Source organism: Mustela lutreola, chromosome 2 (assembly GCF_030435805.1).
Source record: "Mustela lutreola isolate mMusLut2 chromosome 2, mMusLut2.pri, whole genome shotgun sequence".
Taxonomy (NCBI): domain Eukaryota; kingdom Metazoa; phylum Chordata; class Mammalia; order Carnivora; family Mustelidae; genus Mustela; species Mustela lutreola.
Window position 1 is genome coordinate 60,575,893 of NC_081291.1, and position 20,279 is coordinate 60,596,171.

Sequence of the window (20,279 nt, forward strand, 5' to 3'; positions counted from 1 at the left end):
TGATTAGAGGACCTTGTCTGTTGGAGCAGAGTGGGGAAGAGAAGTTGCAGTTAGATCATTTGAGGCCCTCCTGGTCTCACCAGATGTCAAGACAGCAAATCTTCATTAATTTTAGGCCTTACAGCACTCAACCTATAGAAGGCTGATCAGGTTTCTTTTTGTCTTTTAATTCTATGATTCTAATTATTTGTTCATTTGGTCACTCATTCATGCCATGCGCACGTGTGTGTGTGTGTGTGTGTGTGTGTGTGTGTGTGTGTGAGAGAGAGAGAGAGAGAGAGAGAGAGAGAGAAATAGATAGAGCAGCACTGTCCTGCTGCTATGGAGGAGCCAATAACCAGGCCCCATTCTCACAACATCACAGCCAAGCAAGGAAGGACAGACAGCAGATGCATAAGTCAGTGTTGGACAGCAGAAAGGGGTATGAAGACAATAGGCCAGCTGTGCCTCAGACTCAAAGGTCAAGGCAAGAGGAGGCCTGAGGGCTAGAGGCTAGAGTGAGGCCTGAGTGACACAAGGGAGCTTCCTGGGGAGATCATGCCTGAGATTAGTTGGCCCTGGGTGGGAGGGCATGTTCTGGATCTGTTTTCACCTGTGTGTGGGTTCTGCCAGCCTCAGCAGAAGCAGGAAATATAGGAGAACCCCTCCTGTTACTGAAATGTAATTGGCATGATCGCTGAGACCTTAACAAGATGGGGAAGAATTCAGGTCTTTTAAGCATGACCATTGGGTTCAGAACCAGCCCAGGCTCAAGGTGACCATGAAAGGAATAGGAGGCCATTTGGAAGGTGTGCTGCTGGGAAGATAACCAGTTCCAGCTGAAGAAGCAGAAAGGAAAGCTAAGAATGGCGGTGTGCATTCCAAAACCCTCTGCCCACCCTCTGCAGGCGCTCCTAATTGTGCTACAAAGACACAACCCTCAAAATTGAGGGTATTGGATTGGGTGAGGGATTCATGCTGTAGGCCTAGGGATCCTGATTCATTGATCCATGCCTGGGTCTGAGTTGCAGGTTTCAGGTCGTTCTGATGGCAGAATAGACTGAAAACCATTGATGGTGTCCCATCCCTCATGATTAGAAGTTAGAGGCCCAAATGGGCAGGGACTTGTTCAGGGTCACCCAGAAATCACCTGATGTTTAACCTGGATTCTACCCCACGGCCTAGTGTAGCCCCAGAATCTAGCTTAAGCTCTTTGAGATTTTCTACTGTGCTACTGAGCTATTTTTAAAATCACAGTCTTAATTTTCTGGATTGTGACCTAATAAACCATGTTGACAGATTTTGTTCTCAAATAGCACAGGAAAGTGTTTCGTGTAATGACATATTTTATTTATTTTTGGTGACAGTTTATGTTTTGATGATTATGAAAGCAAGTGATCACAATAGAATACAGAAAATTATACAATAAAAGTCACTTTTTAAAAAGATTTTATTTATTATTTGACAGAGACACAGCGAGAGAGGGAACACAAGCAGGGGAAGTGGGAGAGGGAGAAGCAGGCTTCCCACTGTCACTTTTAACTCTACTATTCAGAAGCAGTCACTTTTAGCATCTTGATGTATATCCTTCTGAACTTTCACTGCTTGTGTTCACTGCTATGTGTATTTATGTTAATTTCTCATTTGCTTTTTTTTTTTTTTTTTTTTGACCTTCGAACTTTTTATTGGCCTCCTGCTCCCCAAAGTGTACCCTGCTTCTGCTCCCTCAACGCCTCAGAACTTTGGTGTCATTGGTCTCAGACACGACCTTGCCGTCCACAATCTTGCGGGTAGTGGTTTTCTGGATGGTTTGCATGGAGCTGCTGCTGTCCAGGGTGTCACTGAGATTGAAGTCCTCCCCATCTTCCAGCAGGCGACGGTAGGTAGCGATCTCAGCCTCCAGCTTGACCTTGACATTCAACAGGGCTTCGTACTCCTGGGCCTGGCGCTGCCCCTCTGCCCGGGTCTGGGACAGTTCAGACTCCAGGTGCAGCAGGACCCCGTTGAGCTGCTCCATCTGCATGGCGTAGCGGGTTTCGACCTCCCTGAGGCTGTTCTCTAAGCTGGCCTTCAGGTTTCTCATTGAATCCAGGTTGATCTCCAAGGACTGGGCGGTACGTCTCAGCTCCGTGAGGGTCATCTCAGCCTCTCCTATCTCTGAGGTCTGTGTGGTGATCACTGTGGTGCTTTCCTCAATCTGCTGGGACCAGTATTTGTCCAGCTCCTCTCAGTTCTTCCGAGCCAGCTCATCATACTGGGCCCGGATGTCTGCCATGATCTTGCTGAGGTCCTGAGACTTGGGGGCATCCAACTCCACGGTCAACCCGGAGTTGGCAATTTGGTTCTGTAGACCCTTTACTTCCTCCTCATGGTTCTTCTTCATAAAGAGCAACCCCTCCTTGAGAGCCTCAATCTCTGTCTCCAGCTGCAGCCTAGTGTCATTGGTGTCATCGATGACCTTGCGGAGCCCGTGGATGTCACTCTCCATGGACTGGCGCATGGCCAGTTCCGTCTCATACTTGACTCTGAAGTCATCAGCAGCAAGATGGGCATTGTCAATCTGCAGAACGATGCGGGCATTGTCCACAGAACTTGCAAAAATCTGAGACCTCAGCTCCTCGATGGTCTTGAAGTAATGCCCCCAGTCTCTGACCTGGGGTCCCTTCTTCTCCAGGTGTTCCCGGATTCTCACCTCCAGTCTCTGATTATCTGCCTCTAGGCTCCTCACCCTCTCCAGGTAGGAGGCCAGGCGGTCATTCAGGTCTTGCATGGTCTCCTTCTTGCCCTGCATGCCCCCTATGCCGGCCAGACCCCTGGCCATCCCGGCGGCCAACCCCGTGGCCAGGCCCCCGGACCCCCAACCGCCCCGGAAGCTGGAGGAGCGGGATACGGAGATCCGGGAGCCTGAGCCTCCGGCGCCTGCATGAGACGACGCTGGCCGCGCTGCTGACAGGCCGGACCCGGTGGCTGGGTGACTGCATGGAGCCCAGGGATCGAAAGTTGGAAGAGAAGGTGGAGTGGGTGGTGAAGCTCATGCTGTTCGGAGAGTAAGATGAGAGGCCAGGACTCGGGCTTGGGCCAGCTCTCATTTGCTTTTTTAAACAGAAATGAGAAACATTTTCATAAAGATTAAGAACTGCATAATCAGAAATCTCTTTGTGAAATTATACAAATGATTGTCTATTTCCATACCTTCTGTACTGATGAGAGTGGTTCAAGGGCCCACTGTGTATAAGTATACATTGTATTATGATGTTTGACCAAATTCAAAAGTATAAAGAAATCATAATAAAGTGACCACTTGTCAGGGGTCCCTGCAGCTCGGTGCCATGGGAGCAGTGTGATCAGTGTCCAGAGACACCAGGCGAGCTCCGAGCTGTTCTGTTGTAAACCAGCTAACTTCTACAGCTCCTTTCTCAAAAACATGCCATTTCTCTCTGCCTTCTTCTGGTTCAGACTCTTGTTGGAACACAGGGATCCAAACCACAGATGGCAGGCAGCAGCAGATGGGAGACGGGCAGGGGGTGGACCCCAGGGAGGCCGGTGGAGGCAGTCGGCACTGGAAGTCAGGGTCTTAGTCCTGCCTCTGGTACTGACATGTGTGATGATCTTCAGCAAACTCTCTAGGGCCTTCAATTTCCTTTTTTTAAAATTTAAATTCAGTTAGCCAATGTATTAGTTTTTTTTTTTTTTTAAAGATTTATTTATTTGACAGAGAGAAATCACAAGTAGACTGAGAGGCAGCCAGAGAGAGAGAGAGAGGGAAGCAGGCTCCCTGCTGAGCAGAGAGCCCGATGCGGGACTCGATCCCAGGACCCTGAGATCATGACCTGAGCCGAAGGCAGCGGCTTAATCCACTGAGCCACCCAGGCGCCCCAATGTATTAGTTTTTGATGTAGTGTTCAGTGATTCACTTGTTGCCTATAAAACCCAGTGCTTATCACAACACATGCCCTCCTTAATGCTCATCATCCAACTACCCCATGCCTCCATCCCCTCCCCTCCAGCAATCCTCAGTTTGTTCCCAGAGTCAAGAGTTCTCATGGTTTATCTACCTCTCTGATTTCTTCCCATCCAGTTTTCCATCCCTTCGCCTATGATCCTCTGCGCTATTTCATATGTTTCACATATGAATGAAAACCTTTGTCTGTCTCTGCTTGACTTACTTCACTTAGCATTATACCTCCAGTTTCATCCTTGTTGAGGTAAATGAAAGGTATTCATCCTTTCTGATGGCTGAGTCATATTCCACTGTAGATATGAACAAGATCTTCTTTATCCATTCATCTGTTGAAAGGCATCTCAGCTCTTTCCAGTTTGTCTATTGCGGACATTGCTGCTATGAACATTGGGGTGTGTATGTCCCTTCTTTTCAGTACATTTGTATCTTTGGGGTAAATACCCAGTAGTGCAATTGCCGGGTCATAGGCTAGCTCTATTTTTAACTTCTTGAGGAACCTCCAAGCTGTTTTCCAGAGTGGCTGCACCAGCTTGCATTCCCACCATCAGTGTAACAGGGTTCCCCTTTCTTGCATCCTCAGCAACACCTGTCACTTCCTGGCTTGCTAATTTTAGTCATTCTGACTGGTGTGAGGTAGCATTTCATTGTGGTTTTGATTTGTATTTCCCTGATGGGGAGTGATGGGGAGCATTTTGTCATGTGCCTGTGGGCCTTTAATTTCTCATCTGTAAAAACAGAAGGTTGTACTTCCTGGGGAACATCCTAGAGATGCTTTGTGAGTCTGGTGGTTGACTGAACATGAAATGATTCAGCACGAAAGGGCATTGAGAAGCACAGATGGGTACACAAGGGAGTGAATCTCTTTCAGTTGTTCGTTTATTCATTCATTTGCAGGTCTTGGTGCTGTGTGTGTTTGGTTGGCCCCCATCTCTGCTCCCGTTCCTTGGGTTTTCTTCACAGCACTTGTCACAGGTCATAATTACATTTTCCAATTTTAGGATTGGCTGCCATAGGCTCTAAGCATGTGTCTGTCAGCTAACAGATGCACCATGATACTTAGACTATGAGTCTGGCAGATATTAGGCCCTCAGTACTAATTTGGGGAGTAAATGAATGAATGCTTTCCCCTCCTCTGAAGACTGCAGCAGTGAGTCAGCCAGCTTCCATCTCGAGGTAATGCACTCCAGGATGGGAGAGTCTATGTGTGTGCATTTCATGTTGCCACCCGGCAAGTGTGGGCTTGCTTTCAGAGGGGTTCAGAAAAAGAGCTTGGGAATCCTGGGCAAGATGTCAGGCTCTGTCCAGGAAACTGGGACGGCCTCAAAGAAGAGGAGGCACTCAGTTGGCCCCGAGGTTTGGCAGGAGTTCAGTCTGAACAGTGTGAGCCTGCAGAAAGAGTAGTGTGAACATAGGCACGGCCCACGTGAGGGTCCACGGGAAGTTCCTTCTAGGCTGTGCGGTGTATGACTACGTTCTAGAAAGAGACAGGCCTCAAATGGATGCTCCCCACCCCATACGGGACCTTGAATATGTGGCCGCAAAATCTCAACTTTCTCAGGTAATGAGCTGACAGCTCTTGAGGATATTTGGGCAAGCGGGTGACTTGGAGATGTAATAGAAAATGTGAATGTGAAAAGCGTGCATTATTTCTGGTGGACAGATGGGTTAGGAGGTACTAAGGGCCCTGCTGAAGGTGGTGTCCATGAGCTGGAGAGGAGGGGATGGGCATGGCAGAGACATGGGGATGAGCAGATTGGATGTGGGGCTGAGGTGGTTGTGGGATGGGCAATCAGAGTGGGTTTTGGGTTTCTGACAGAGCCATTCACTGAGGCAGGAGGCTTGGGTGAGGGGTTGAAAGGGATGGTCATGGAGGACTGATTGAGTTACATGGGAGTTACATGGAGTCTGCGAACTCAGGGAAGCTTGGTAATTACTAGTTTATCTGAGATGAGAAAAACAGAGTGGGGATGAGGCTCCCCAGATGTCCCTGTTACCTATTTGCCATGCAGCACACCACACCCAAATTTAGTGGCTTGTTTCAAGCCAGTCATTCAATTAGATTATGAATCTGCAGTTTGGGTAGAGTTCGTGAGAATGGATGTCTGGTCTGCTGCTGTGTCTGCTGCAGTGGCTTGCTGCGTGTTGTGTGCAACACAGGCTAGCTCACTATGTGACATGACAGTTGCTGCTGGCTGTCACCTGGAATTACAGTGGGAATACCCATAGGGGGCCTCTCCATGTGACCACTTGGGCTCCTTTCAGTATGGTGTCTGGGTTACAAGCATGAGCATTTCAAGAGATGGGAAGCAGAGACTCAGTCTCTCAGAAACCAGACTGGCTTGGTTTCTTTTCACAAATCAAAGAGAGGAATGCCTGAGAAGGTTAGAGCTCATTATCACTGGCTCCAAGGAAAGGCTTAAAAATACCTGTTGAATGAATGAGTAAATGAACTGTGTGAGGACAGATGCAGAGAGAGGAATATCTGGGGCTTGAGGCAGACAGTTATCGGAGGACTTTAGCTAGAGTTGGTGAGGAGGTAGATGGGCTGGAGGAAGTCAGTAAGATCTAGATTGGTGAGGACCATGATCTGCAGGCTACTGGCATGGGATCTGAGTGTGGGATAGACTCTCCAACACAGGAGAAACAGCTAAACTGCCTGAGAGGAACAGGATCGGAAGTTGAAGCCCAGATCAAGGGCCTGGTCCAGGTGAAGTCTTCCCGGGTCAGTAGGTGAGTGTACTTCTGACTTCAGGCTTCTCTTGACTGTGGCCTTGGCCTTTGTTCCAGCTAGCCCTCAGGCTGGCCATTCCACCCCTGGTACATGGGGAATGCACAGGGCATCCCCAACAATAGAATCTCTGGCAGTCAGAGGTGATGTCTCAATGAATTTTCTGGGTTGGGACAGTCAGGGTACAGGGAGTGAGGGTCCCTTTTGAAGCATGTTTATAAGCCTTCTGGTCCCTTGAGAGAGCACAGTACTGTGTTTCCTTTGTGAACACAGCTTCTTCATATGGCCGTGAGCCTTTCAACTCTGAAGTCAAGATGAATGTAGGACATGGCTTCTTTCTTGGGTATCTGCAGCCCCCTTGACCTTGAGGAGTGAACTCCTCAGGGGCCTGTAGGAATGGGTCCTTTATGCTGAGATTTCTCCAGGCCCTTGTCTTCCGAAAGTAGAAGCAGCCTGGGGTGTGTGTGCAGAGGCAGGCAGGATTCTTTATAGCCCTCACCAAGGCCAGGTCTCCTGCAGCTCTATCTCCCTGGATCTAGCCCCAGCCAGCATTGGCTGGATGCTCTCAAGGTCAGTGAGAGAGGCTGTGAGTTTCCTCGTGACAGTACAGTTGAGGGAGGTCCCGGCTGGTACAGCAACCACTCTGAGGAGAGCCTGATCTGCAGGGAGTGGACAGACAGGAGGAGCTTGCCAAGGCCCCAAATAAGGCTCTGAGTCACACTGGCCTTTGTTCCTTGCTTGCTCTCACCCTCGGCCGAGGGGCTGTAAGGGAGCCTTTCAACAGCTCAGGACACTGGCAACATTACCTGTGTGGACCTCTTAAGAAATGCATCCTGGTGTGTGCAAGGAGGACAGAGGACAGACCTGGACTTCTTGCTCATGCACATGTAGTTCACGGCTTGACCATGGTGGTTACCCAGCTGAATCTGGAGTTTTGCTTCCAGGGCAAGAAGCTGCGAGGCTTCAGCTGTGAGCTCACCCGCTCCCCCCATGGGGTCTGGCCTGAGACTGTCTTCACTATCATTTGCCAGATCGTGGTGCCCATTCTTCTCTTGGGCGTGGGCATGTTGACAGCTGGCCTGGTGATGAACATCATCCCAAGTGCGTACTGGGCATACGAGTGCTTGCGTGGGGCCCTGGGTGGAGGGAGAGGAGAATCAGGCTCTCTGGGCATCACAGATAGGACAGGGTGGAGGACAGCAGAGGCCCTGAGTTGGGCTGCAGCCCTGAGCCTGGCCCAATGCCCGGGAGTCGCGGGCTCCGTGGTGCCAGCTGGAGATTCCTCCAGGGACTCCAGGTCCGAGATCTATAGAACCTTCTGATGACTCCCTCCAAGATCATCCCACACATTTTAGCCTGGGGAGTTCAAACCATTTTCCTTCCAAGGGATGCAGGTTCATCAGGCAGGGCTTGGAAGAGCTCAGATCCTCTGCCATTCACTCACTACTTGAGGGAATTCATTAAGCTTCCCCTGCATCAGCCTCCCCATCTACAGGCAGGGCAAATGAATGCACATATGTCACAGCATTGTGAGGATGGGCAGCCAAGTATGCCTCATGTCATAGCCCCGAGGGTAATGGGGCTGTTCCCTCCAGCCCCCAGAATCTCTGTCCAGAGCCTGAGTTGGGGTCCGAGCAAGCACAGGGAGGTAGTGGTCTCTCTTAGGTACTAGCATTTGTGGGAGGCCCTCGGGTGAGCACACACTCTAGCACTCACTTCTCCTGGTCTGTTTATGCCCTGGGATTGGCTCAGATAATGCTGTTTGAATCACTGAGGGTTTGCTTTGTCTGCCTAAACATTTTTATAGAGTTAGTCTGATTTTAGACAATATATGTAAGTGAAGAAGAGAGGGTGCCCATAATCTCTGTCAGTATTTTGGTGTGTATCCATCAAGAATGTATGGGATCATACTATATGATGATATGCTTTTTAATCAGTGATATTAAGTTTAAATTTAGTTTTGCAGCCTGTGGGGACATCCCAGCTAGTGTGTGTCTTTCTCAGTTGGACCCAACATCTCCTTCCTGATGGCTGTCTCCCAGTCTCTGGATGAGGCTCATGATGCCTCCTAGCTGGCCTCCACTTGCATGGCTCAGCAGAGGGCACATTCAGCCCTCCTGGGTCCGGGACAGCCCATTGTGTACTGGCCAGTACCATTAGAAAGCATTCACTTGGGGGGCTTGCAGCCTATATACTTATCTCTCCCACCTCAGAGCTTCACCCCTCGAGCTGCTACAGTAGTGTCTTGTGCCTTCCCTAAGACCCTCCTGGGGATACTGTGGAGAAAGACTCAGTCCTGGGTCTCTCCTTTTTGACCTTCCATGAATTCTCAGAGCATGTGTTTCAGCCCTCCACCACTTGGCATGTCCCTTAGTTGCCGCAGGCTGGCAGAATATTGATCAATAGGTTGGGGGGATTTTGGAAGAGTCCAGAAGATTCAGTGGCATGTGGCAGGCTTGGGATTGTGCCTGATCATCAGAAGTGGTGGTGCAGAAGGCCATTCCAGGGGGAAGTCCAGCCAGAGGACAGAACACCTTTCTGGACCTCTGTGTTAAGGTGCCAGCTGGGAGGCTAGCATGCAGTGAAAGGTGTTTCTTGGGAAGCAGGCCCAGAACATGCAGGGGGAAGGCTGGTCTGCAAATCCAGGCCTTGAGCCCTCCAGCTTTGGGAGACCTAGCAGCTGGGAAAAACTGCAGACATCCCTAGAAGATACTCCTTGTTCCTTCTTCCCACTTTGCAAATGTGCAGTGCCTCCCAGGTACAGTGAAGTTCAAGAGCACTCAGCTTTCCGTGGCTCCTACATGTGCACCAACACCCCCCTGCTCATGGCCACTCAGTGGTTCAGGAGGCAGCCTTGCCAGCACCATTTCACAGGGTAGTGCCGCAATATAGGAGGGTAACCTGGATCCAGCTATTTCCAGACTGCTGCATGTCAGGGCCTCAGGGCTTATGAGCCTGCAGCAAGGATGACCACCTGGCAGGTGTGCCCTGGGGATGTCCCTGGCACAGTGGGCTGGTCCTGAGGGCACTGGCCAGGTGCTGGTTTTATCTCCTCTAGATTTGGGGCCAGGGATCTGGGTTCTCTGTTTATGGGGTCTGAGTTCAGTCTGTCATTGGTCCCAGGGATTGAGGCCCACTAAGTGTCCAGAGTATCAGTTCTTTTTCTTCTTCTTTTTTTAATTATCTTTTTGTTACACAAGAAAAGTATAAATATTTCTCTTTTTTACAAAATAAATATCGCAGTTGAGGTTAAGCCCTCAGTCTCAGTTTCTTTGTGGAGGAAGCCTCTATTATCAGGTCATATGTGTCCTTCAGACCTTATGGGAGTGCACCCAGGGGCAATGACAGTGGTTTTCATTGTTAGAGTATATGTGGTCTTTCTGCACTGAATCAGACGTGAAGCAGAGCGGTTGTAGCTGTGCTCAGAGTAGGTTAAATGAATTCATTCCCTTGTCTCATTCTTCATTTATTCACTCTGCATGTTTTGTTGAATTCTGTACAACTGCTCTTGGGCCCTGGAGGTGCAGTGGTGAGCAGAAACAGACCTATTCTCGCCTTCCTGGCGTCTGTAGCCCAGTGAGATGAGGCAGGTGCTCATCTGATCATCCCACAAACATGTGTCCAGGAGCAGAGGTAGTGAGCAGACATTTGCCTATGAAGAAAGAGGGAATGACTCATTCTTCCTATAGGGATCATAGAATCTGTAGTTAGCAGGACAGCTGGAGTTGGATCTTAAAGGATACTCTAACAGCTTTTAGGATGATATGAGAGACAGCAGTCATTCCAAGCAAAGGGATCAGTGTGTGAGTGACTAGGCATTTGCAAGGAGTGAGGAGTGGCACACAGCCATGGTCAGGGTGCTGGACAGACAGTGAGGGGACCGGTTTGCACTGCTCGAGTTGTATGCTGAGTACCAAGGAGTTGTGTGGGTGTTGGTGAGCCTTCTATGGCAGGATATGCTGAGAGAAGGGGTTTATTTTTACTCTTGAGTCGGCGGGTACTCGGATTTGTGTGTCAGCCAAAAAGAAAGTGCTTGGGAGCAGACAGCTTGCTGGGAGGTAGAAGGAGGCTTGGAGTATAGGAAGTCAGTCTCAGGGGAGACCAGAGGCCAGGGAGGAGGGTCCTTCCAGGAACTGGATTGCAGACTAACCTCTTTGGACGGGATGTGGTGTACTGATAAGACAGCTGCACAGGGGACTGGGACTGGATGTTTCTGGAAGACCGAGAGCTGCAGAGGCTGCCAACAGACAATGGGAGCACCTCCTTGCCTGAGGACACAGTCCTCTTCTGAACTTTCAGGGGAGAGCAGACTCCTCACTCCATCTGAGCTGGGAATGGATTCTGAATGCCCCAGCTTTGCAGTTAAGATGAAAGGAGAAAGGGAGCCATCAGCCATGGGTGCTCTTTGTCCATCTGAGCACCTGAAGGAGGCCTGACCCCTTTCACTTCAGGCCCTGTGAGATATTCTGTTGGGCTGCTTTAGGTGACTCTTCTGGGCCCCTAGTAAGTAGATTCATACATCTTCAGTCTCAGGGAGTAGGGACCAGACCCCAGTCCTCCTGCCTCCTAGCTGACAAGGTAGAAGAGTTTTTTAGGTCTAGAATTATAAAACTAAGAAGAACCTTTAATGTAGGGATCACAGGTATCTACAGGGGCCAGAGAGTTAAATTAAGTCAGTGGTACCAGATGGGTATTGAAAATTGGTGGAGGGGGCACAGGCAATATAATTGCATATAAATAGGTAGGAATTTTCACTTCACAAGTAAGTTTTTTCCCTTCCAATTTTCTTTATGTGCCCTTTCATTCTTTTTCATTTTCTTTTATTTTTGAATATTTTATTTATTTATTCAAGATAGAGCAAGAGTGAGTGAGAAAGAAGAGGGAGAGTGTTAGTATGAGGTGTGGAGGGACAGAGAAGCAGGCTCCCCACAGAGTAGGAAGCCAGATGTGGGACTTGATCCCAGGACCCCAGGATCATGACCTGAGTCAAAGGCAGATGCTTAACTGACTGAGTGATGCAGAGACCCTTTTTTTTTTTATTTTTAATATTTTACACTTGATAGGACCTGGATAGAGACATATTCTGTCTGTTTTGACAATTCCAGAGCCCATACATGATGCTCTGGGGCCACTTGGCCTTGGTGTCTTGGGGCCACCTGAGAATTGGTGTCCAAGGTAGAGCAGAGCCACTCCTTGGTCCTAGCTGGTCTCGCCAGCTCTCTCATTCAAATCTCCCAGCTTTGAAATTGGTGACTTGTTCCTGTTTCTACAAACACATGGGCCACACTAAACACAGTATGTTTGCAGGGTGGACAAGGCCAGTCAACCTAGGACCCCAGCTTGGCCCCCAGTTTTCCCAGCTGCTGAAGGCCAGAGAAGGAGACTATCTTGAGGCCACAAGTGATGTTCGCTGAATAGTATTCAGAAATTTTCATGGCTTCCTTAATCTGCATTTAATTTAAAGCCATTTAAGAAACTACTTAGTCTTATTCATGAGAAGTAACTTGCCACACCTTCTTTTGAGAAATTTCAAAGATGTGCCAGTACGTGTACTTGGATTGATCTCCTGTTCTTTCCCCACCAGCACTGGCCGGTATTTGTGGAGGTTAAAGATCTATTGACATTGGTGCCGCCCCTGGTGGGCCTGAAGGGGAACCTGGAAATGACGCTGGCATCACGACTCTCCACAGCTGTAAGTCGATATCTGAGCATCTGGGCCACCTGCCTCCTAAAGGGGTGAATCCATGGGCACCTCCCAGGCTCCCCTCATAGCTTGTTAGCCAGTGGGTTGAATTCTGGAAAAAAGAGTGTCGTGAGGTTCTGTTCCATCACGATGCTCCACCTGGTCACTCCTCTCAGTCTGCCGACCTCTTTTTCCACGGTGCAGCTGGACTGCCAGCAAGGGCCAGGCCCAGCCCCATGTACCCTTGGTTTCTCCTCTAGCCCCAGTGTCAGGTGCTGCTGTGGGCCCTGGAGCCCAGCTCCACACATTCACGTACAAGCTGTAATGAGCAGCACAGGCTGGCTGGAGGGTTTGGGAGAGGAGAGAGGGGTTTGAATCAATATGACACCCACCTCCCTTGGAGAATTTTGTTCTCTAGAATGTTTTCCTTGAATGTTCCATCAGCAGAGGGGTCTTCTTAGGGCTCTGTGGCTCACACGGTCCTTGCCTTGTTGCTTGTCCTAGCCCTCCCGGCTGTCCTGGGAACAACATTCTCCTTCTGTTATGCAGACTGGTCTCTCCCCTCCTGTGACCAGCATGTGAACCTGGCCTGTGGCAAGAGGAGGTGTGGTATGGCCAAGAGACTGACAGAGCAGTGTAGCTGGAGTAGGGCAGGCAAGGGGAGGGGGTGCCGGAGGTGAAGGGCGGTTAGCCCAACAGTGACCCCTCAAGAGCCACAACCTAATCAGTCAGGCCTGTGCATGGTTCCTTATGTGGACAGGGTCTTTGCAGGTGTGATTTTGTGATTATGTGAGGGACCTGGGAGATGATCCTGGATTATCCAAGTGGGTCTCAGTGTCAGCACGAGAGACAGGGTAGTTTCAGAAGAAAATGCCAGGTGAGGGAAGCCAAGGCAGAGAAGATGCTGTGCTTTGGGATTGGAAGATGGAGGAAGGGCCAGGAAATGTGGCTCTACCTACTGGAAAAGGTGAATTTCCATCTGCTGGAAAAAGGAATTCCTCCCTAGAGCTTCCAGAGGCACTTTGAGTTTTGCCTCAGAAGACTCATTTAAGACTCAGCCTCCAGAACTATAGGAGAATGTATTTCTGTTGTTTTAAGCCATAAAATTTGTGATAATTTGTTACTGCAATAACAGGGAATTAACAGGTAAGTCTGGATCACTTACAGACCCATAAGGACATTGAAATGTTTTAAGCAGCAGATAACATGATACAGACATGTGCACATATGATGTCATTGGTCAGTGTTTGAGAGGATAAAAAGTGTTGCTTGCCATCTCTGCTGTGGCGGCATTTCATGTGTTAGTATTTTTATTTCATAGTGTTTAACTACATATTAAACATTCTCTGCAATGATCAAATCTTCATTCTAATTTGTTTAAAATACATAAAACACGAAGGGAAAACAAAACTAGTGGTAGAATTCATTACGGCCATCTGTCCAAGGAGAATTCCATCATTATCATCACATGTGATGATAATGAACTTTTGAAGTCACTCAACACCCATTCTGTATTTTTGTTTACATCACTGTATTAAGGTATAAATTAATAAAATAAAAACTCACAAATTTTAAACATACAGGTTGGTATGTTTGACTTTTGACTTATCTGTGTCCCTGTGTAACTACCACCCCAATCAAGATCTAAAACATTTCCATCTCCTCAGGAGATGTCTCCTCATGCACTCGGCCCAGCCTCTCCCACCACTGCGTCCCAGCAATCCTGATCCAGCTCTAGTCTGTATAGATAAGTTTCATTTTCTTTTATTTTTTTTCTTTTTAAAGATTTTATTTATTTATTTGACAGACAGAGATCACAAGTAGGCAGAGACAGAGGCGGAAGCAGGCTCCCTGCTGAGCAGAGAGCCCGATGCGGGGCTCGATTCCAGGACCCTGGGATCATGACCTGAGCCAAAGGCAGAGGCTTTAACCCACCAAGCCATCCAGGTGTCCCAAGTTTCGTTTTCAACACACATTCATGATTTTTAAAAATACTCAGTGCAACTTGAAATAGAGTAATTTTTCTGTATTTTTATTTATTTTAGCTATATTGTTCTGGATGTTTTAGATATTATAATAAGCCAAGAAAAGGAAATAAGAGACTAGCATATTGGGAAAGAGAAAAACTCATTATTTGCTATCAATATATTTTTCGTCTTGGAAAGATCTAAGTAAAGCAATAGAAAACTATGAAACTAAGTAAGCTTAATAAAGGGACCTGGTTTCAAAATATCTAGATGAAATTTAAAACATATATATATGTATTGACATACATAAATGTTTATCTGTATACTCCTGTACACACTAGAAATCATCATTTATGAAATACAATCTGAAAAGAGTTATCTTTTAAAACAATAACTAATTTTAAAACATCTTCAGACTGAAGCTGCAAATATTCAGGATCTATACAAATAAAATAACACTTTACAAAGGAAATATAAATTTGGAGAGAGATATGAAGTTCCTGAATGGGGCAAGCCAGTGTTTTAAAGTTATCAGTTTTCCTTGTTTTCGTTTATAAAGTTAATGCACTTACTCTCAGTCTGCAAAGGGAGTTAGGGGAACAGGTGACAGTGTTATTTTAAAGTTGATCTGGACAAGTAAGTGGGTGAGAATAGCCAAGGAAATATTGATAAGAAAAAGAGTAAGCACACTATTAGTAATGGTGAAATTCGATTTCCACATTTTAAATTGTAATATAACACTATAGTAATTAAACTATTTTGTAACCAGTATTAGTTAATGTGTTTTACAACAAAACAGAACATCCAGAAATAAGCTCAGATGTATGTAAATATAATTTATTGAATACTAGCACTTTAAACCAGTGAAAAAGGTTGAATTTAAAAAAAAAAAAAGATTTATGAAAAAAAAAAAGAAAAAAAAAGATTTATGTATTTATTTTAGAGAGAGAAACAAACTCCTCCTGAGCAAGGAGCCCAACACGGGGCTCGATCCTAGGACCCTGAGATCATGGCCTGAGTGTAAACCAAGAGTCTGACTCTTAACCAACTGAGCCATCCAGGTGCTCTGAGAAAGGATGAATTATTAATAAATGATGCTGAGATTATTGGTTAATTCTTTAGAATTAATTTTTCCTTATGTCATTCATCAATATATATGTTGAGGAGATTGAATAATTTTTTAAAAGATTTTATTTTTATTTATTTGCCAGATAGAGTGCACACAGGCAGGTAGAGTGGCAGGCGGAGAAGCAGGCTCCCTGCCGAGCAAGGAGCCTGATGTGGGACTTGATTCCAGGACACTGGGATCATGACCTGAGCTGAAGGCAGCCGCTAAACTGACTGAGCCACCCAGGTGTCCTGAGGAGATTGAATAATTTAAAATGAAGCATGATACCAGGAGGACACACCATTATTTTCAGAATCTGGTGATAGTGTTTTTTAAGTAGCAGAACAAATGCAAAACCCATTGGAAACAATATGTTTTTTAAGTATTATTTTAAAACAGTGGTGTTTTTTAAGTAGCAGAACAAAGGCAAAACCCATCGGAAACAATGTAATAATTTGTTTTAGTTTTCTAGGGCCACCATAACAATGAACCCCAAACTGCTTGTCTTAAAAAACAGAGGTGGATTTTCTCACAGTTCTGAGGGCTGCAACTCCAGATCAAGGTGGCAGGGTTAGTTGCTTCTGAGGGCCATCAGGGAAAATCTGTCCCAGACCTCCCAGCTTCTGGAGACTTTTGGCATTCCTTAGCTTGCAGACAAATCACCCCCATCCCTGCCTTTGTCCCAGGGCATTCTGCCTATATTCCTCTCTGTGTCCAAATTTCCCCTTTTCACAAGGACACCAGTCTTACTGGATTCAGTATGTGTCTTACCCCACTATGACCTCATCTAAACTAATGACATCACTGCAACCCTATTTCCAAATCAAATCACATACTAAGGTACTGGGGTTAGGACCTCAACATCTTTTGGAGGGATACAATTCTACATAACAGACTCCTTGCATAAATTTAAATGGGGAAAAACTAACAAGGGAAGAAGTTATAATATATAAAAAATAACGGTCTGTATCCTCAACTCTCTAAGTAGCTGTAATGTATCAATATGAAGACAAACCCTTCAAATCAAAATGAACAAAGGACATGAATCATAAATCCATGTTCACAAATAAATAAGACCATAAAACAGTAGAGGAAAAAAAGTCTCAATCATACTAGTTACTAGTGGATAGTCATTAGCCAGTACTATCTTATTGCATATCAAGTGGACTTAGATGAATATGAGTGTGAGTGTCCACTTTTGGCAATTGTGTGGAGATGAGACTTGTCAAACACTGATGTCAGCAAGTATAATTTGGTAGTTTTTCAGAAGAGCAATTTATCAGACCACAAATATATGTAGACCTTTTACCTCAGAAATTCTGTTTCTGCTGGGTTTTCCTAAAGAAGCAGTTAGTTACCCAGAGATACCAGTACAAGGATGTTCTCTCATAGCTTCTTTTTCTACTTATTTTGAAGTAATTATAAATTCACAGGAAGTTGCTAAGATAGTACAGAGTCAACCTTTGTACCCATCCCTCACTTGCCCTCAGTGTTTGCATGTTACATAGTTCTAGTGCATTAATGAAACTGGGACATTGACATTGGCACAAGCTCTATACGGAGTTCCCTGTCATTTTATCACATGTAGATTCCTGTGATCATCACCACAATCAGGAATAAGAATTGGTCCTCTCCATGAAGACCTCCCTCAGGCTACCCCTCCCTAATCCCTAATTCCTAATCCCTGGCAAATACTTGGCTGTTTTCGAACATAAAGTTTTGTCATTTGAGAAGAGCATAGTGTTTCTAAGTGATAATATCCTTGAGTTCCATTCATGTGATTTGTTGTATGTATCAGTAGTTCATTGTGTTTTTTTTAAATTTCTTTTCAACTTAACAGAATTCATTGTTTTTGCGCCACACCCAGTGTTCCATGCAATACATGCCGTCCATAATACCCACCAATGGCTCCTCCAACCTCCCACCCCCAGCCCCTTCAAAACCCTCAGATTGTTTTTCAGAGTCCTAGTCTCTCATGGTCCACCTCCCCTTCCAATTTCCCTCAACTCCCTTCTCCTCTCCATCTCCCTATGTCCTCCATGTTATTTGTTATGCTCCACAACTAAGTGAAACCATATGATAATTGACTCTCTATCCTACAGTTATTTCACTCAGCAGAATCTCTTCCAGTCCCGTCCATGTTGCTACAAAAGTTGGGTATTCGTCCTTTCTGATGGAGGCATAATACCCCATAGTGTATATGGACCACATCTTCCTTATCCATTCGTCCGTTGAAGGGCATCTTGGTTCTCTCCACAGTTTGGTGACCATGGTCATTGCTGCTATAAACATTGGGGTACAGATGGCCCTTCTTTTCATGACATCTGTATCTTTGGGGTAAATACCCAGGAGTGCAATGGCAGGGTCATAGGGAACTTCTATTTTTAATTTCTTGAGGAATCTCCACACTGTCCTCCAAAGAGGCTGCACCAACTTGCATTCCCACCAACAGTGGAAGAGGGTTCCCCTTTCTCCACATCCTCTCCAACACATGTTGTTTCCTGTCTTGCTAATTTTGGCCATTCTAACTGGTGTAAGGCGGTATCTCAGTGTGGTTTTCATTTGAATCTCCCTGATGGCTAGTGATGATGAATATTTTTTTATGTATCTGATAGCCATTTGTATGTCCTCATTGGAGAAGTGTCTGTTCATGTCTTCTGCCCATTTTTTGACATGATTATCTGTTTTGTGTGTGTTGAGTTTGAGAAGTTCTTAACAGATCCTGGATATCAGCCTTTTGTCTGTGCTGTCACTTGCAAATATCTTCTCCCATTCCGTGGGTTGCCTCTTTGTTTTCTTTACTGTTTCCTTTGCTGTGCAGAAGCTTTTGATTTTGATGAAGTCCCGAAAGTTGATCTTCGCTTTTGTTTCCTTTGCCTTTGGAGACATATCTTGAAAGAAGTTTCTGTGGCTGAAATCAACGAGATTACTGCCTATGTTCTCCTCTAGGAGTCTGATGGATTCCTGTCTCACATTGAGGTCTTTTATCCATTTCGAGTTTATCTTTGTGTATGGTGTAAGAGAACGGTCGAGTTTCATTCTTCTACATATAGCTGTCCAATTTTCCCAGCACCATTAATTGAAGAGACTGGCTTTTCTCCACTGTATTTTTTTTCCTCCTTTGTCAAAGATTATTTGACCATAGAGTTGAGTGTGCATATCTGGGCTCTCTACTCTGTTCCGCTGGTCTATGTGTCTGTTTTTATGCCAGTACCATGCTGTCTTGGTGATCACAACTTTGTAGTAAAGCTTGAAATCAGGTAATGTGATGCCCCCCACCCCGTTCTCTTTTTCAACATTTCCTTAGGAATTCGGGGTATCTTCTGATTCTGTGCAAGTTTTAGGATTATTTGTTCCAACTCTTTGAAAAATACCGATGGAATTTTGATCGGAATGGCATTAAAAGTATAGATTGCTCTAGGTGGTATAGTCATTTTAACAATATTTATTCTTCCAATCCAAGAGCATGGAATGGTCTTCCATCTTTTTGTGTCTTCTTCAATTTCTTTCATGAGTGTTCTGTAGTCCTGGAGTACAGATCCTTTACCTCTTTGGTTAGGTTGATTCCCAGGTATCTTTTAAATCTTGGTGCTATAGTAAATGGAATCGGTTCTCTAATTTCCCTTTCTGTATTTTCATTGTTAGTGTATAAGAAAGCCACTGATTTCTGTACATTAACTTTGTATCCTGCCACGTTGCTGAATTGCTGTATGAGTTCTAGTAGTTTGGGGGTGGAATCTTTTGGGTTTTCCATATAAAGAATCATGTCATCTGCAAAGAGAGAGAGTTTGACTTCTTCATTGCCAATTTGGATACCTTTTATTTCTCTTTGTTGTCTGATTGCTGTTGCTAGGACTTCTAATACTATGTTGAACAAGAATGGTGAGAGTGGCCATCCTTGTCGTGTTCCTGATCTCAATGGCAAGGCTGTGAGCTTTTTCCTGTTGAGGATTATATTTGCTGTGGGTTATTTCATAGATAGCTTTTATGAAGTTGAGAAATGTTTTCTCTATCCCTATACTTTGAAGCATTTTAATCAGGAACAGATGCTGGGTTTTGTCAAATGCTTTTTCTGCTTAATTGAGAGGACCATGTGGTTCTTCTCTCTTCTCTTATTGATTTGTTCTGTCACATTGATTTGTGAATGTTGAACCATCCTTGTAGCCCAGGGATAAATCCCACCTGGTCATGGTGGATAATCTTTTTAATGTGCTGTTGGATCCTATTAGATAGAATCTTGTTGAGAATCTTAGCATCCATATTCATCAGTGATACTGGTCTGAAATTCTCCTTTTTGATGGTGTCTTTTCCTTGTTTGGGGATCAAGGTAATGTTGGCATCATAAAAACAGTCTGAAAAGATAATGTTGGCATCATAAAAACAGTCTGAAAGTTTGCCTTCTGCTTCGATCTTTGAAACAGCTTCAGGAGAATAAGTATTATTTCTTCTTTGAAAGTTTGGTAGAATTCCCCAGTGAATCTATGAGGTGTTGGGCTCTTGTTTTTTGGGAGGTTTTTGATTACTGCTTCAATATCATTACTAGATATCAGTCTATTCAGGTTGTCAGTTTCTTCCTGGTTCAGTTTTTGAAGTTTAGAGTTTTCCAGGAATGCATCCTTTTCATCTAGGTTGCTTAACTTATTGGCATATAACTGTTGATAATAATTTCTGATGATTGTTTCTATTTCCTTGGTGTTAGCTCTGATCTCTCCCTTTTCATTCATAATTTTATTAAATTGGGCCTTCTCTCTTTTCTTTTGGATTGATTTGGCCAATGGTTTATCAGTCTTATTGATTCTTTCAAAAAACCAGCTTCTAGTTCCATTGTAGCGTTCTACTATATCTCTAGTTTC

The 20,279-nt window shown here is 45.5% G+C and overlaps 1 protein-coding gene and 1 pseudogene across 6 annotated transcripts in view; one reads left to right on the forward strand and one right to left on the reverse strand.

Moving 5' to 3' along the window:
• SLC41A3 (solute carrier family 41 member 3) overlaps positions 1-20,279 on the forward strand; it is a 138,433-nt gene that overhangs the window by 21,318 nt on the left and 96,836 nt on the right. For all 6 annotated transcript variants that reach the window (XM_059161973.1, XM_059161970.1, XM_059161974.1 and 3 more), the window contains one exon: positions 12,253-12,360. In XM_059161973.1, coding sequence (XP_059017956.1) covers positions 12,253-12,360 — 108 coding nt within the window. The remainder of the gene's footprint in view (positions 1-12,252; positions 12,361-20,279) is intronic.
• On the reverse strand, positions 1,629-3,041 carry LOC131824327 (keratin, type I cytoskeletal 18-like; annotated as a pseudogene).